We start from the raw sequence: 17,213 nt of genomic DNA, 5'->3' as shown, positions 1-17,213 counted from the left end.
GCTATGCTCAACCCTACGCCTGTATCAACCTACATGACATCTTCGTTGTAGGAAAAAAAATCTTCTAGAAGTTCCCACAATTAGAACGGCAAGGCTTGACATCACCAGAAGGCGCGCTCTCAGTTGCTGGCCCCATCCTTTGGAAGTCGAGTCCAGATTCCCTCAAGCTATTGTCTAATTCTAAGAAGTTCAAGAAAAATTTAAAAACCTATGTTTCATTGCTTTTAAACTGTCAGCAGCGGACTGATTCTAACAAGTCCATCATGAGGCATTATAGTCTTACAGTATTTTTATGTTTGTTATAAAAATGATCAGAACATTAAATCATATTTATTATGTTTTATGATTTATGGGGTTTTTTTTATTATGAATGTTTTATTTGTAAACCGCTTAGACCCACTTCCATTGTCTAAGCAGTATATAAAAATTTTTAAATAAATAATAAATAAGTCTGCCCATCTTTTTGTAACCAGAGAATGCACCTTCTCTGTTGTGGCTCCAGTTCTCAAACTCTTTCACTAGACTTGCGGTTGTGCAATTGTTTAAAGACTCTAAGGGGGCTTTTAAAATACCTTTTTATTCAGACAGGCTTACTTGTAAACATCTGTCCTTCACTTGAGCCCTTAAATGCTTATCAGGATCTACTCATATGCAAGGGCTACCTATTAGATTCAGGATTCCTTCATGCATATGTTTTCCCAGGGCTGATTAAGAGACAGAAACTCAATTTTCCAGTATTTGTTTTTGCTGTGCTTGTTTTTGCTATGTATTGTTTTTGCTAAAACAAAGTTAATTTGAATGTTTTATTGTACATCACTTAGGCCACTTTGTGTTAAATGATTAATAAATTTTAATAAATGTAAATTGTGATTGTGTTTGTGTGCGTTGGTGTGTGTCTGGTGCAGAGAGAGGAGAGAAAAGTAGGGGATAGGGAAAAGCTACCAGTTCGGACACTAAAGCATTATATTAAGGCATTATTTACTTGCATACATTCCACAAATGGTTCGGGTTCACTGGCAATCATTAAGAGACTGTGTCAACATGGTATTGCTGATTCAGGTCTAAACTGCTGCTTTTTTGTCTAGAAAAACATATCTTAGCAGCATCTCTGTTTCCTGACCCAAAAATAGCATGCCCCAGAAACACTGAAACCAGAGGCATGCCCCAGAAACACTGAACAGAGGCATTCTTTAGTCTACCTTCCCCTCTACAGCTTATGTCTACATTATAAATTTGCTTGTGAACTCTTAATAGTTGCTACATGAAACCAAAACAAATATATGATGCAAAATTCCTTTATAATTTTGCAGCCATTAGGTACAGCCCCTAGTTTCTGGGACAGCTTGGACAGATTCTGCAGCAAGAGTTAGAAAATTCTGCAGCATTACATTGTGTAGCACATTAGCATATTGTATAATTTTCCATCTTAGATCATATAAATTTTATTTTCCATGATAAAGATAAAGTAGTTTGCTACTGTTTCTTGTATTAGAATAATTTTATTCTTCTTTGGGTAGCAGAGAAGGGATTTTAGGATCAAAGGAAAAAACAGAAGAGAAGAAGGAAAGGGGAAGGATGGATCATGTACTTTCATTCTGTTCTTTTTTCCCCACCTGCCACTGGATCTTCTCTGCCTACATCTTCCCCCTCTCATAGCTCTCACCTCTCCCCTCTTCTACAACATAAGAAGGGCATTAAGACCGATCTTTGGCCTGGTGGCAGCACTAACACTAATCATAGGAACTCAGCTGGCTAGTACGTTCTAGCAGGTCCCACCTCCTACACAGAAACAAGGAGTTGGGACCTGCAAGAGCTAGCCAGCTCAGTCCCTGCAGTTAGTGCATACTACTGCTGCAGGACGAGGGAAGACCTTCCCTGTATTTCAAGAGTGGGGATAGTGTTGGCAGCAGCAAGGAGAGATGGTCTATGGCAGAGCAGGAGCTGGTCTACTGTAGGGACAGGAAGAGGAGATATGTGGGCCAGATGCAGAGAGCCAGAACAGACAGCATATCATTTATTTCCTGCAGTTCCCCAGGAACTGACTGGTTCTGCAGCAAAGGCCATATTTTGTGACCCTTGCCACAACCAGGGGCTGACTTTATGGATTCCAAGTTCCTACCATTAATTCTAAAGTACTTTGAAAGGAAATAAATCCTGACGCCATACTCCACAATTAATAAACACTAAACTACTTTATTGGCATGGTTTCATCTTATTCTCACAGTATTTACTTACCTGGGTCCTTAATATTCTTAGCTGAACTATTCCTTCATTTTCCTCTTCCCTCATTCTTTCAGTAGTAAGTTGTAAACGTCCAATCAAATTTATCTTCCCTCTTTTCTGAACTTTAGCATTTTTTCTGTAACAGATCCACAAGTATGAAACTATTTTTATAATCTGCTCCTGGAAAAAGTAATAGCTTACCTGTAATAAAGGTTCTTGGTTGATAGCAGAATAACGAGCCTCACTAGTACGTCATGTGGTCTGTTAACAAGCGGAAGTGGAAGATTCTTCTAAAGCTTAATGCTTCTGAGCATAGGCAAGAATTTTCCAAATACCACTGCAGCTGCTGCTCTTCAACTGACAGTGTAATACAACTTATCAATTAACTGCTTGAACTGATGTACCAACAACTCCCAAACTAGGAGACAGGTAGTCTGGCTCCCAGTATATGTCATAGTTGTTGCCCAATGACAGCAGTAAACAATTTCCTTTTCTCTACAATGAACCACACTTATGGGACTACCTAGTTAAGGATGGTCTTCAAACAGAAAAGGGGAATGGGGCCGGTTCAGTGGCTGAATGCACCTTAAAGCAAAGTTCCTGATTCAGGCCCAGAGTCAGGTTTTCTGCACCCTGGGTTTATTTACTTACTATATTCTAATTTCCAGTCAATCAGCTGGAGTTGCTGCACTGGCAGCATTCACAGACCAAGGGTGGGAGTGTGTCATGGACATTGATTGGATTTATAGCCCATGATTAAGGGTTCTAGAAAGGCCCTGGTGCAAGGATCCCAGCCTCAAGACCATTGCTATAATGACCAGACTAGGAACAATGGGAGGTCTATTAAATAGGGTAAAATCTCTGGATAGTTATGAATAAAAGGTTTGTCGTTCCAGAATCCCAGTTCTGATTCTGAATGAGCTGGAAGAAAAAGCAAGTTTGTTTTTCATAAATGGTGTTTTCCGTAGATAGAATGATTTAGCCATGCTCTCTGGTGACGTCATCCAGCATGACAGGGGGCGGAGCTCTCTCTCCAAGCTTGCAGAGTTTTTACAGTGCACCTGCGTGGCTCTACCAAAGTGCATACCCTGCCATTCTCCTCAGTTGATAAAGCCAGAACTTGTAGAACAATATAGACGACTGTACAGGGAGGAGGGCGGGTTCGCATGGCTAAATCATCCTGCTATCTATGGAAAAACGCAGTTGCTTACCTGTAACAGGTATTTTCCTAGGACAGCAAGATGTTAGTCCTTACATATGGGTAACATCATCAGATGGAGCCCAGCACAGAAACATTTGTCAAAGTTTCCAGAAGCTTCTTCTAGGCACACTGAGCATGCCCAGTATGCCACTATCCACATGTCCATGTGAGGCCCCCCTTCAGTCTCTTAACAGATTTAAAAAAAAAAAAATATACGAGCAAAAAACAACAAAACACAGGAGAACCCAACTCCGCAGGGTGGCGGGCAGGTTTCCTGAGGAATAACATCCTGCTGTACTAGGAGAACACTTGTTACAGGTAAGCACCTGCGCTTTTCTCCTAGGACAAGCAGGATGGTAGTCCTCACATATGGGTGAATACGAAGCTCCAGGCTGTCCCCGGCGATAACCAAGACCAACAGATACCGAACAAGGTGCCAACAGGCACAACAACTGTGGTGCTGTTGGTCAATAGGGAGACAGCCAGGTTCCAACCAGGGGCCCTTAGGCAGGAAAAGTTGGGTCTAAGCCTAGAAGAGATTGCATAGGATGGATTGGCCGAAGGCACTGTCTTGATGACCATCTTTGTCCAAGCAGTAGTGGGCAGCAAACGTGTGCAGGGAGCTCCATGTCGCTGCCCAACAAATTTTGGCAACGAGAACTGCTTGCAGGTGAGCCACTGACGCCGCCATGGTATGCACAGAATGAGCTTTGATTTGGCCTGCAAGCTGAAGGCCCGCTTGTGCATAGCAGAAGGCGATGCAATCTGCTAGCCAGTTAGACAAGGTCTGTTTACACACTGCCACTCCCAATCTATTGGTATCAAAAGAAAAAGAGTTGACTGGACTGCCTGTGACTGCTGTGCATTCTAAATAGAAAGCCAAAGCCCTCTTGCAATCCAAAGAATGAAGAGGCCATTCTCCTGGATGGGAATGAGCCTTGGGAAAAAAGGTGGGTAAAACAATGGACTGATTGATATGGAAAATAGACACAATCTTCGACAGGACCTTGGGGTGCATACGCAAGACCACACAATCATGAAAAAAACTTGTGTATGGCGGGTATGTACCAAAGGCCAGAAGCTCTCTGACTCTACGAGCCGAAGTGACCACCACTAGGAATATACCTTTCCAGGTGAGGAACTTCGGTTCGCAAGAGTGCACAGGCTCGAAGGAAGGACGCATGAACCGAGCCAGGGTAATGTTGAGGTCCCAGAAGGCAACAGGAGGCCGAAGAGGGGGTTTCAGTTGGAGCAACCCACTATAGGCTGCACAGATGGTTCGCACTAACGGCACTGAGATGAACCCTGACTGGGCTGGTCTAAAGCCCAGACTCGGAAAGGTACCACAAATAGTCTAAGAACTTAGGAAGGGGGCATGTGAATGGATCCAAGCCATGCCCCGTACACCAGGTGGAGAATCTTCTACATTTTAATCTGTAAGACTTCCTGTTAGAAGGCTTTCTGGAAGTGACCGGCATCTGGGAGACGTTTTCCCGAGAGGTCTAGGGGCTGAAGGACTAGGCGTTCAACATCCATGTCGTCAAGGCCGATGCCCGGAGGTTCAGATTGCGCAGCCCTGGTTCTGAGTTATCAGATCGGATGCAGTCCCCAGCCGGATGGGATCCCTGATCGACAGATCCCAAAGAAGAGGGAACCAGACCTGCCAGGGCCAGTAGGGAACCATGAGTATCATGGTCCCTCGGTCCTGTTGAAGCTTCAGGAAAGTCTTCAAGAGGTGCATGAGAGGAGGATATGCGTACAGGAGGCCTTTCCTTCAATGAAGGGAGAAGGCGTCAGAGGCCGGACAACCACCCCATGAGACCAGCAAGCTGCTTACTTTGCAGTTGTTCAGGGAAGCAAAAAGGACCACATCCAGGGTTCCTTACCAGTGAAAATCCTGGGCCACCACTGCTGGATTCAAGGACCACTGGTACGGCTGAAAGGAGTGGCTTAGACGGTCCGCCAGCACTTTCAAAGTCCCGGGCAGAGACATCCTCTGCACCAGGGCCCAGGACCAAATCTGCACCACCTCACGATAGAGGAGGAACAATCCCGTGCCTCCCTGCTTATTGATATACCACATCGTGACCTGGTTGGACGTTAATTGAGGCAGGGCAGCCTGGAAGGGAATTCCCTACTCTAAATTGGAGAGATTCTCCCACCAGGACAGAGATATTCTCAGAGGTTGTGTGACGGAGACATGGGCCTCGAGGTCCTGGGATACCTGCTGCCATTGCAACTGCAATGTCCACTGTGCCCTTCACATGCAACAGGTGGGTGAGCAGGGTAATATGGACTGAAGCTGCCATGTGGCCCAATAAGCGAAGCAGAAAGTGGGCACTCACATGCCAACTGCTATGTATAACTATTACCAATGATGCAAGAGCCCGATCGCGGGGCAGAAACGCTTTCGCCTGCACCAGTCCAGCCTGGCTCCTATGAAGTCCAGCTGGGGAGACGGATAAAGCTGATATTTTGGGTAGTTAAGAAACCCCAAGGACTGCAGCGTCTGCATGGTCAGGGCCAAAGCATCCAGCGACTCTGTGCAGCGTGAGTCACTTTTGACCACCCAGTTGTCCAGGTATGGGAAGACATGCACCGCACAGCACCTGAGATGCGCAGTCACCACTGCCAGGCACTTGGTGAAGACGTGAGGGGCTGAGGCTAACTCAAAAGGCAGCACCTTGTACTGGTAGTGAGCCTTCCCCACCTTGAAGCGAAGGTACTTTCTGTGGCTGGGGAAGATGGCTAAGTGAGCCTAAGTGTCCTTGAGATCGAAGAAACAGAGCCAGTCTCCTCTTTTGAGGAGGGGAATCAGAGTGTCCAGAGAGACTATCTTGAACTTTTCTCTTGTGAGAAATTTGTTTAATACCCTGAGGTCGAGAACTTCCAGTTCTCTTTGGTATGAGGAAATACCTCAAATAGAATCCCTGGCCCTGCTGAGAGCGAGGAACGGGCTCTACCGCTCCTGCTGTGAGGACAGACAGTTCTGTCCAAAATATGACCTGCTGGGCACAAATCCCACGATGGACATGGGGGAGAATTCTCTGGAATCCTTCTGAAATTGAGACGATACCCTTGATGAACTATGGTAAGGACCCATTGGTCTGAAGTGATGGCCCCCCATTGAAGGGCAAAGCCAAGAAGCCTGCCTCCCACTGGGGAATCCAACACCGAGGTATGTCCTGCTGACTCGTGCTCCCTCGCCGCCAGTCAAAAGCCCGTAGCCGGGGCTTGCTGGAGCGCTGACTGGGGCCTAGGTGCCCACTGTTGACGGGAACGGCCCCTGGAGCTAGCACGGGGTGTGCAAGGCCAAGAAATGGGGAGATAGTACTTCCGCTGCCTGTAAAAGGACTTCCTAGAGCTTGGTCTGGAAGACTTCCTGGCAGAGGAAGGTGTGATTGAGGCATTAGCAAAGAGCTGTTGAAGGGTTTTGTGGTGGTCCTTCAACTGGGCCACTGCATCTCTGACCTTGTCCCCAAAAAGGTTGTCGCCCATGCAAGGGAGGTCAGCCAGCTTTCTCTTGCACATCTGGATGGAGGTCGGAAGCTAGGGGCACTGATGCCCACAGTGGTCACCCGGGCTGCTGTCTCAAAGACATCGTAGGTGGACCTCACCCTGTGTTTTCCGACCTCCAGACCCTGCAGGACAATAGCAGAAAGCAAGTCTTGCTGCTCTTGGGACAGGCTTTCTGTAAGTTCCTGGACCTATTTCCACAGGTTTCGGTTGTACTGGGTCATGTACAACTGGTAGGAAGTGACACGGGCGATGAGCATAGTGCTCTGAAAAACCACCCTACCCAAAGCATCCAGTTCCCTATGCCCTCGCCCCAGAGGGGAAGACATGGGTACAGGAGCACTTGGCCTTCTTGAGGGCGAACTCTACTACCACAGACTGGTGAGGGAGGTGATGCCTCTCAAACCCTACGGTCTGCTGCACCAAGTAGGTGGCGTCCACCTTCCTAGTCACTGAAGCAATGGAGATTGGATGTTCCCACATTTGAAGGAGAAGATCCTTAAAGATATCATGAATGGGAACAGCCACTATCTCCTTAGGAGCGTCGACAAATTGAAGGACCTCCATCATCTTAAGTTGCGCATCCTTCTCTGGGAGAAGATGGAAGGGGATGGCTTCGGCCACGGCCCTGATGAACCCCACAAAGGAGAGGTCCTCTGGAGAGGACAGACACCTTTCCTCCAGTGGGGAATGCTCAGAGAGGGGGTCAACTGAGAATTCGGATGAGGACTCCAAAGAACTGACCCTCATGAATCATAGGGGCTTTTTTCCTCACTGAGACCATCGCGGGACCTATGCGGGCGAGGCCTGTGGGAATCCCTAGCCCTGGGCTCCAAGGGCCTCGAAGGCACAGACGGCACTGCAGGAATAGACTGCCCCACCAGTGACGGGGGAACCGGGCTCTGGCCACATCTTCCTCCTTGGAGGACCCAATGATAGGCATCCCTCCCAAGGGGGGCATCGGTGGTCACTGGGGAACAGAGGGTTGCATTGGAAGGGTGCAGAGGATGATGTTCAGAAGCTCGAGCAAGGGCGCCAAAATAGAAGGCAGAAGCTCCGGCACAGACTTGGGGACCGGTGGCGGGGGCAGCTCAACGCTCCGCAGAGCTCGGAGCACCACATTCTGCGGTCCAATTCCCGGGTTTATCAGAGGATGGAGCCTCCGAACCACGGGGTCATGTCAGTACAGCAGCCACCAGAACCACCCCAGAACCAAAACTCTGCACAGACAGTGACTGGTGTCAATGCATGCGGGATCTCCCACGGTGCTTGGCCTAGTCTTTCCCCAGCACCAAGGAGGCAGAAGATCCCAATGACTTGGAAACCAGTGAGATCATGGAAGACCGATCACCGTTCTCTAGAAGATGTAGTTGGAGGGGTAGCAAGGGGAAGCTTATTGAGAGGCTCCTCTCGACCCCCGGGTGTCGAGGATCTGACGCAGATGTGGATGGAGCGGATGTTTTGGGACCGAAAAGTTTCTCCATTTTAATCGAGTCACGCACGACGGCCCTTGGGGGTCATCTGATCACACAGATGACACTCTCGGATGTCATGCGAGGCCTCTAGGCAGAGAATACAAACCTCATGCGGATCCATGATGGACATGGTCTGGGGGCACCGACAAAAGCTGGACGCCGCCATGAAAAACAACCGGTGTGCGGTTGATGACCGGGAGCCACAGAGACGCCAGGAATCAACTGCAAAAAAAGGAGGAAAAATGTTTTTACCTACCGCGTGCCGAGGAGGGACACAGACTGCGAAGGGGGACCCATCAATGGAATGGGGAAAAAATTCTGATTTGAAGCACAAAAGCAAAAATGAAGCAGAGCTCCATAAACCACGAGGCAGCTGCACTGCGGAAAAAGAGAGACTGAAGGGGGACATCGCATGGATGCGCAGATAATGGCATGCTGGGCATGCTCAGGATGCCAGTCAAAGCTTCTAGAAAATTTGACAAAAGTTTTCCATGCCAGGCTCCATCTGATGATGTCACCAATATATGAGGACTACTATCCTGCTTGTCCTAGGAGATCACCATTTACAGAAGCAAACTTGTTTTTTTCCATCGATACGCAGGCTGAGTTATTCATGCTCTCTGGGAGTCCCAAAGCCCTAGCGCTGCTTTGATTGTGTGAAACTCGGTTAATTTTTTTTTTTTGGCAATCCATCCTCTGTGGACAACTCAAGACTTTGTTACATGGTTTAATACCGCTGATCCCAGTGAGCTGTCGTACACTGAATGCTGGTCTCGACAATAAGTGGAATGTAAACATATGAACTGAGGACCATGTTGCAACTTTACAAATGTCTTAAATCATAACCTTGCAGAGATGCGCTATGGAGGCAGCTGTTGCTCTCACCTGATGAGCTTTTATGGAGATTTTCAGGTTGGTAGCATGCAACTCATAACAGAACTGAATACATTGAGTTATCCAGTTCGACATTGTCCTCTTTGCTACTGCTTTTCCCAGTGCATTTGGACTGAAAGAGACAAACAGTTGGGATGTATGCCTGATGGACTGAGTTCTTTTCTTGTAATAGGCCAAGACTTGTTTGCAGTGCAACATGAGAAATGTCCTCTCTCTATCAACTTGACAACTTGAAGGAGATAACTTGAATGAGATAATATCACCTGAGGAAAGATCCGTTGGAGCTGAAATGCGGCCACGTTGGGACACAGTCACTGAACAGATAAGTCGGTTGAACGTTTACATCAAAGCCTTAATATTAAAAGCGAGCGCTTGAGATTAGTCATACTGGCACGGCATTACTGCTAAGATTTTTAAACTCATACTACATAGAAAAATACACAAAAAAAAATAGGTTGGAAGAGGACTGTTGATTACAAAAAACATATTACCCGACTGTTGTGGTAAAAAGAATGGAGTATGAAACTTTCCTCTCCACTTTATAAAAATTTGTTGATAAAACATTGTATTTATCATATTAAAACATCAGTGTTACAAATGTAATGGTCAACTAATACGAGAGGCTAAAAATGTATATTTAAATGCACAATTATTTTCAATAAATTATTTGATACGAGGTGATTTCAAGTGGCATTATAGACTATCATTTGCATGTGGTTTCGGAAAAAATGTGGGCAGAGAGATGGTTTGAGTCAAATAGAACGCAGAGACAACCTTTGTTAAGCAGGACAGATGAGTGTGAACTAAGACCTTGTCATGGCGGAGTTGTAAGTATTGAGAATAATGCACCAATGTTTGAACTTCACTCACTCACCTCGTAGAAGTTACTGCGACCAGAGGTCAAATGTCTGAAACATCAGTCTTTCTAAACACATGTTTATGTCCCACGTTTATGTCCATGGTGATTTTTGGATTAGTGAGTGAAGTCCGACGAGGTCTTTCATAAAGCGAGATACTAGAGGATAGGTAGATATGGAAGGTCCCCACCTTGTTGTATGATATGCTGCTATTGCATTCAAAATGAACCCATATGGATGCTGTTGCTAATCCCAGAGTGTATGAAGATATTCCAGTAAGTACTCTGGCTTGCAAGTGAACTGTCAATATTATTGGCACAACACCATTGCAAGTATCTTTTCCATTTGAAGGCATAATTTCTCCTGGTTGAAGACTTTCTTGCCGACACTATGGAGAGTGGCCAATGTAACCTCAATATTTCAAAAAGGCTCCAGGGTCGATCCAGGAAACTAGAGACCAGTGAGCCTGGATTCAGTGCCGGGAAAAATAGTGGAAACTATACTAAAGATCAAAATCATAGAACATATAGAAAGACATGGTTTAATGAACACAGTCAACATGGATTTACCCAAGGGAAGTCTTGCCTAACAAATCTGCTTCATTTTTTTTTAAAGGGGTTAATAAGCATGTGGATAAAGGTGAACTGATAGATGCAGTGTATTTGGATTTTCAGAAGGCGTTTGACAAAGTCCCTCATGAGAGGCTTCTAAGAAAACTAAAAAGTCATGGGATAGGAGGCGATGTCCTTTCGTGGATTACAAACTGGTTAAAAGACAGGAAACAGAGTAGGATTAAATGGTCAATTTTCTCAGTGGAAAAGGGTAAACAGTGGAGTGCCACAGGGATCTGTACTTGGACTGGTGCTTTTCAATATATTTATAAATGATCTGGAAAGGAATACGACAAGTGAGGTTATCAAATTTGCAGATGATACAAAATTATTCAGAGTAGTTAAATCATAAGCAGATTGTGATACATTACAGGAGGACCTTGCAAGACTGGAAGATTGGGCATCCGAATGGCAGATGAAATTTAATGTGGACAAGTGCAAGGTGTTGCACATAAGGAAAAATAACCCTTGCTGTAGTTACACGATGTTAGGTTCCATATTTTGAGCTACCACCCAGGAAAAATATCAAGGCATCATAGTGGATAATACTTTGAAATAGTCGGCTCAGTGTGCTGCAGCAGTCAAAAAAGAGAACAGAATGTTAGGAATTATTAGGAAGGGAATGGTTAATAAAATGGAAAATATCATAATGCCTCTATCTCTCCATGGTGAGACCACACCTTGAGTACTGTGTACAATTCTGGTCGCTGCATCTAAAAAAAAAGATATAGTTGCGATGGAGAAGGTACAGAGAAGGGCAACCAAAATGATAAGGGGGATGGAACAGCTCCCCTATGAAGAAAGGTTGAAGAGGTTAGGGCTGTTCAGCTTGAAGAAGAGACGGCTGAGGGAGGATATGATAGAGGTCTTTAAGATCATGAGAGGTCTTGAACTAGTAGATGTGAATCAGTTATTTACACTTTCATATAATAGAAGGACTAGGGGGCATTCCATGAAGTTAGTAAGTAGCATATTTAAGACTAATCGGAGAAAATGTTTTCACTCAGTGCATAATTATGCTCTGGAATTTATTGCCAGAGAATGTGGTTAGTGCAGTTAGTGTAGCTGGGTTCAAAAAAGGTTTGGATAAGTTCTTGGAGGAGAAGTCCATTAACTGCTATTAATCAAGTTGACTTAGGGAATGGCCACTGCTTTTATTCACATCAGTAGCAGGGGATCTTCTTGGTGTTTAGGTACTTGCCAGGTTCTTGTGGCCTGGTTTGGCCTCTGTTGGAAACAGGATGCTTGGCTTGATGGACCCTTGGTCTGAGACAGCATGGCAATTTCTTATGTTCTTATAAGAGAGCAGAGTTCCCCCTTCCTGAGTTAGTAGATGTGCACTGTCCCCTAAGGGTATTGGTGGATGACTGGAATGTTTTACTAGATAGGCATACCAAGGTTGTCTCGGCCATGCCAAGGCAATAAGAATCATGTCCACCCAGTCTTGGATACATTTCTGAACTGTCAGAAATGAAAGGAATCAGAGTATGCATATACAAGGCCACTCAATCACAGAATCAAGAACGTATCCTGACATACTCTTTGACAGCTGGGGTGAATTAAGCAGAACCTGTTCAGTTGTGCGTTGTGTTCCGATGCAAATAAGTCTATCCAAGAAGTCCCTAGTACCTGAATAGGTTTTTGCTACTGTTTGGTCTAATGACCATTCATGAGGATGAATAATCCTGTTCAGTCTGTCGGTCTCCATATTCGCCACCCCTGGTAGATAGGTAGCCTGCAAGTTGACAGTGTGTCTTTCTGTCCATTCCCAAATCTGCACTGCTTCTTTGCACAGGATCCTGGAACTGGACCCTCCTTCCTTGTTTATATAAAACATAGCGACTTGATTGTCTGTATTATCACACACTTTCCTCAAAGTTATGATGCGAATGTATGAACTGCATTCTTTACCGCTCTCAACTCCAAGAAGTTGATCTGGAAATCGCTTTCTTCTGGAGTCCACAAGTCTTTTGTTTTGAACTGAAGCAAATAGGCTCCCCATCCTTGCATTGAGGCGTTCATTGTGAGTATTAAGGTGGACTCCTGAAGGGGGCTCCCTTTGTTATGATAGACAGGGTCATCTACCAAGCTATGTCCATTTTCATGGAGGTTGTAATCAGACTTCACCTTGACATGGGTTGTTTGCATTGGTTCCATTGGGACTTTAACCCCCATTGCAACCGCCTCATATGAAGTCGGGTGTGAGGTATTACATGTATCACTGCTGCCATGTGTCCCAGTAAAAACGAGGACTTGGCATAGTGTTGCCTGAGACTAATGATGGAGTTGCAGGCAAAGTGTGCGCAGGACCTGAGCTCTGTTGTTGGGCAGGAATGCTTTGCAAAGGGGTAAATGGATCCTTGCTCCAATGAATTGCAGAATCTGAGAAGGGACAAGATTGGACTTTTCATAATTTATAAGAAACCCTAGGTTCTTTAGGCACTGAATTGTCTCAACTAGATGCTGCTTCAGACTTTCCTTGTTCGGGGAGACAATCAGCCAGTCATCTACATACAGGAAGATCCAAATTCCCTTCTTCCATAAGTGAGCCCCAGCCATTTTGTGTAAAAAAAAAAAAAAAAAAAACAACCCACACCTCTCGGGTCAGATGAGAGACCGAAAGGGAGAAACTTGTACTAGTAATGACGAAAGCCCAAGTGGGAGCTTTATGTTTCTTCTCCAGAGGTTCCTGAGGGACATGAGAATGGTGTCGCTTATGTGCTTGAGAAGAGAGACCTGAGTGAACCTTTTTCCCTGATTGGGATGATGTTGAAGAGGAGCAGGAGCACAGTTGAATTGGTGACATCCTTACTTCATCTTGGTCCGAATACTCAAGGAAATCATCTGGCATCAACCCTGAAGAAGGTTTAGCAGACACTGTTCTCCTTTGTTCTACTGCAGTCAGCCTACTCATGGGTCTTAGGTTTCAAGATTTTGCTTCATGATTCGGCTCACGTTGAAGTTGGTGCGTCAAGAGGTTTTGGCTTTGACTGCATCGAGGAGGACTGGTGAGTCATTGCGTCGCACAGGCAATATGTCGAGCGTCTGGCATATCGTATCCTCGATGTGTCAACTGCCTTGGACACATCAACGCTTTTCCTTCATTGTGCTTTCCCCTCATCTGATGTTTTGGCGCCGTTTGGGACACAGTCTTAAGTGTCAGCTCCAAAACACTGTTTCTTGGCTGTTCTCTCCAGAATACCACTCTTTTGTAACTGGAGCATAATAGGACAGTTGCCCAACTGGCTTTTTGACATGATGCCCTCCTTACCATGACTGGATGGTGTGATTTTGGGCCCAGGGACGAGCGGGTGGAGCGGCCATCATGTGAAGGTGAGGGTGCATAACATCCGGCTGAAGATTTCGAGTCCCACGATCTTAGCGGCCCACTTCCTCTGCACAAGGGGACATCATTCCACAGTCCCGACAGGAGATCTGGTCATGCTCAGGGCAGAGGCATAAGTAGCAATAATTATGTCCATCAGTGATGGACATAATTTTGTCACATTGGCAATACTTGAAACCTGGCGTTTTGCACGACACCTTAGCACTGGAAAGTGCTATTTGGGGCTTTGTAGGTGTGAAGGACTAAAAAGTGAGGAGAAAAAAAATTACGGAGATGTATCTGTACAGCCGTAAGGAGTGTGTAAAAAAAGAAACAGAATAGCAGGGTATGCGCGGGAAGAGTTGCACAGAAGCACAATCAAAACTCTGCAAGCTTGGAGAGATAGCTCCGCCCCCCCCCCCCCCCCCCGTTACACCGGACGACATCACCCAGACAGCATGGCTAAAAAAGGAGAAAGGAGGAAGTACCAGGACAAAACAAAAATAGTTATATAGCTGTACTAAGATCACAACTTTGATTTGTAAATAAGCGATTGAATTCCAGTTAACTGCCTCCAATAAGAAAAACACAAAAACTAGTGCTGCATTATAAAATGACTGTGCTTTCAGATTTCAGAAACATTTACAAATAAATTAAAGACTTTTCTTACATTAAGCTGAACTCCTGGTTCACAGAGAAGAGGGTACCTTCTGCAAAGTCTTTTGGAGAGTTGACTTGAGGTTCATATGATAAAACCTGACGTTTCAGTTTTGGAAAAGCTACAAGAGACTTAACACACAAAACAGAGTCATGTTCTCCCTTATAATCAAAAGGTTTAAATTAGATGTGAACCATACTGTTGTTAAGTGGGCTTCTCTATCATCTCTGGTGACTTTCATTCCTTTGCTCTCATCTGGGAATCTATAAGCAGACCCGCACAATCAAGAACCACATCTTCATCCTGAAAGGATGACTGTGGGAAAGGGAAGAAAGGAGGCCATGAAGACAGTGAGTATGCTCATGTTTGCTGTCCCCCACATTACCTGCTAATTCCACCTCTGCAGTTCTGGGCCTAGGAAGGAGAGGGAGATAAAGAGGTGAGAGTTAAAGAGTTTGGGGGCTGGGAGTGCAGAGGGGTTAGCACAATAAGCAATGCAGTAGTTATACAAAATGGCTGCTGCAATACATAATGGAGAATGCTAATGTGTGCCCAAATGCGCATGCTTAAGATTTGTTTCTGTTGCACAGAGATGGATTTACATGAAATTAGTAGTTCAATTTTGATAAAAACTGGAAAGATGAATTGGAGGGACAACCAGTGTATATAGACAAGTTGAAAACTGAAGCAACTTGAGACATATCCTGATTTGTGCATCAATGAATATATTTTTGTGAGAGTCACTAATAAAAATGACCCTTCTTTCTGAATCCACTGGTATCAAGTTTGTTTATTTACAGGTTGCCCAAAACAGGAGGAAGAAAGTGGCTAAACAGATTGTTTTGTGCTGCAAAGGATTTGGCTGATTTTCAAAGGGTTGGATGTACTGCATTGTTAATACAGAAAGACTTAGCTTGGCTGTTTTGTATTGGTGAGGGGTGGCTTCTGTTGTGGGGGAAATACTGCGTGACAGGGGCCTACAAAGCTAACTTGTAATGGGATATGTCATTCAAGTTCCACCACTGGTAACATTAACCAAAATATTTATTTGGCACGCTACAAATTAGCATGTGTCAGGTTATACATGACAGCAAGAGATGACAAGACAGACACAGGGAGGCAATGTTCTACCCTCAGAAATGACCTTTATAAAACTGTCTGCCCTATATGTGGGTAAATGTACACAAGTATGTTTTGTCTGTGCACAAGTTTACCCATATTATCTGGGGGTGGTGATGGGGAGAGGTTTGCATTTATGCACATACTTTTGGATTTTCAAAAGTGTGTACATTCTCAAATTTGTGCGGACATTTTAGCAGGTGTAATTGGGGGATAGTTCTCAAAGCAGAACTCTGTGCATAAGTACGCTTTAAAAATTGGTGTATGCATTTGCCAACTAACTTGAGCACGATGTTATAAAATTAAAGATTTTGCTGCACATCCCAGATTTATTTTGAACCTCAAAATTGCACTGGATCTTAATGTACATCATGAAAATGTGTTACTGCACTTAGAGGACAATTTTCTAAAGCAGTAGTTCTCAACAGGTGTCAAGGTCCCAGAAGGTGTGATGCAGGAGGCTGCTCTCTCCTCATCTCAGGTGAAGTCTGTTTACTTCTCCTTTATTGGGCATGACAGGAGGCTACTACTCTCTCTTCCTTCTCCTCTTTTACCTAGATCAGAGTGAGATATTGCCAGATCCTACTCTTGTGGGCCCAGTGGGACACCAGCTTTATCTACCTCCGCTGGGCCGAAAGTGATGCTTCTGATGCACTCTTAATCCTCTGGAGGTTGGGGGAAAAGGAAGTTGCATACGCTGGGCAAGGAGACATGGGAGGGGAGTATGGAATCTACTGAGCAAGAAGGGGGTGGGAAAGAGGAGGAAGGGGGCAGGGAGAGAGGAGGAAGAGGACAGGGAAAGTTGAGCAGGGGAGAGAGGGAGCACAGGGGAGAGGATGCGGGGGGGGGGGGGGAGGGTTGGGAAAAGTTGGGCAGGGATCTGGAGTGTGAGGGGATGACTGAAATGGAGTAATTGGGAGAAGAGAGGGATGATGGGGCCATGGAGAGGGACAGAGTGCAAGAGTTATAGATAAGGCTATTGCTATTTCAGCCTTCTGAGTTAGTGCTTGATGTTATTGCTGGCTTGCTACACATATGTGAGTGGTTTTATCAGGTTTTGCGTTTTGTAATGCACCTGGTAGTAGAGGGAGTTTCTATTACTGTTACTGAGATGATACAAAAAAAAATTCTGATTTTGATATGGTGAATTATATGGGGAAATATCCTAGTTCTTTTCTGCATTCACAATTAACAGTCAGGGAGGTTCCTGTGGATGCAAGATTTATATTTAGCCCTGTAACGGTCATGTGTTCATTAGTACACATATAATCTGTCAGTGCATTCCAACAGAAAAAAAGGCTGAGAACCACTGATCTAGAGGGTTCTAGCCACCA

At 45.1% G+C, this 17,213-nt stretch overlaps 1 protein-coding gene across 3 annotated transcripts in view; it reads right to left on the bottom strand.

Moving 5' to 3' along the window:
* The window catches only part of CUL5 (cullin 5), a 281,644-nt gene that overhangs the window by 7,490 nt on the left and 256,941 nt on the right, over positions 1-17,213 (bottom strand). For 2 of the 3 annotated variants that reach the window (XM_029602459.1, XM_029602460.1), the window contains 2 exons: positions 14,773-14,891; positions 2,236-2,359 (listed from right to left, as the gene is read on the bottom strand). In XM_029602459.1, the coding sequence (XP_029458319.1) occupies positions 2,236-2,359; positions 14,773-14,891 (243 nt within the window). Of the gene's footprint in view, positions 1-2,235; positions 2,360-14,772; positions 14,892-14,930; positions 15,175-17,213 lie in introns of those variants that run through there. The other variant, XM_029602461.1, reaches the window with a different exon arrangement.

This window comes from Rhinatrema bivittatum, chromosome 5 (assembly GCF_901001135.1).
Source record: "Rhinatrema bivittatum chromosome 5, aRhiBiv1.1, whole genome shotgun sequence".
Classification (NCBI taxonomy): Eukaryota; Metazoa; Chordata; class Amphibia; order Gymnophiona; family Rhinatrematidae; genus Rhinatrema; species Rhinatrema bivittatum.
The sequence above is the reverse complement of the archived record's forward strand: the minus strand, read 5'-3'. Positions and strand labels throughout refer to the sequence as shown.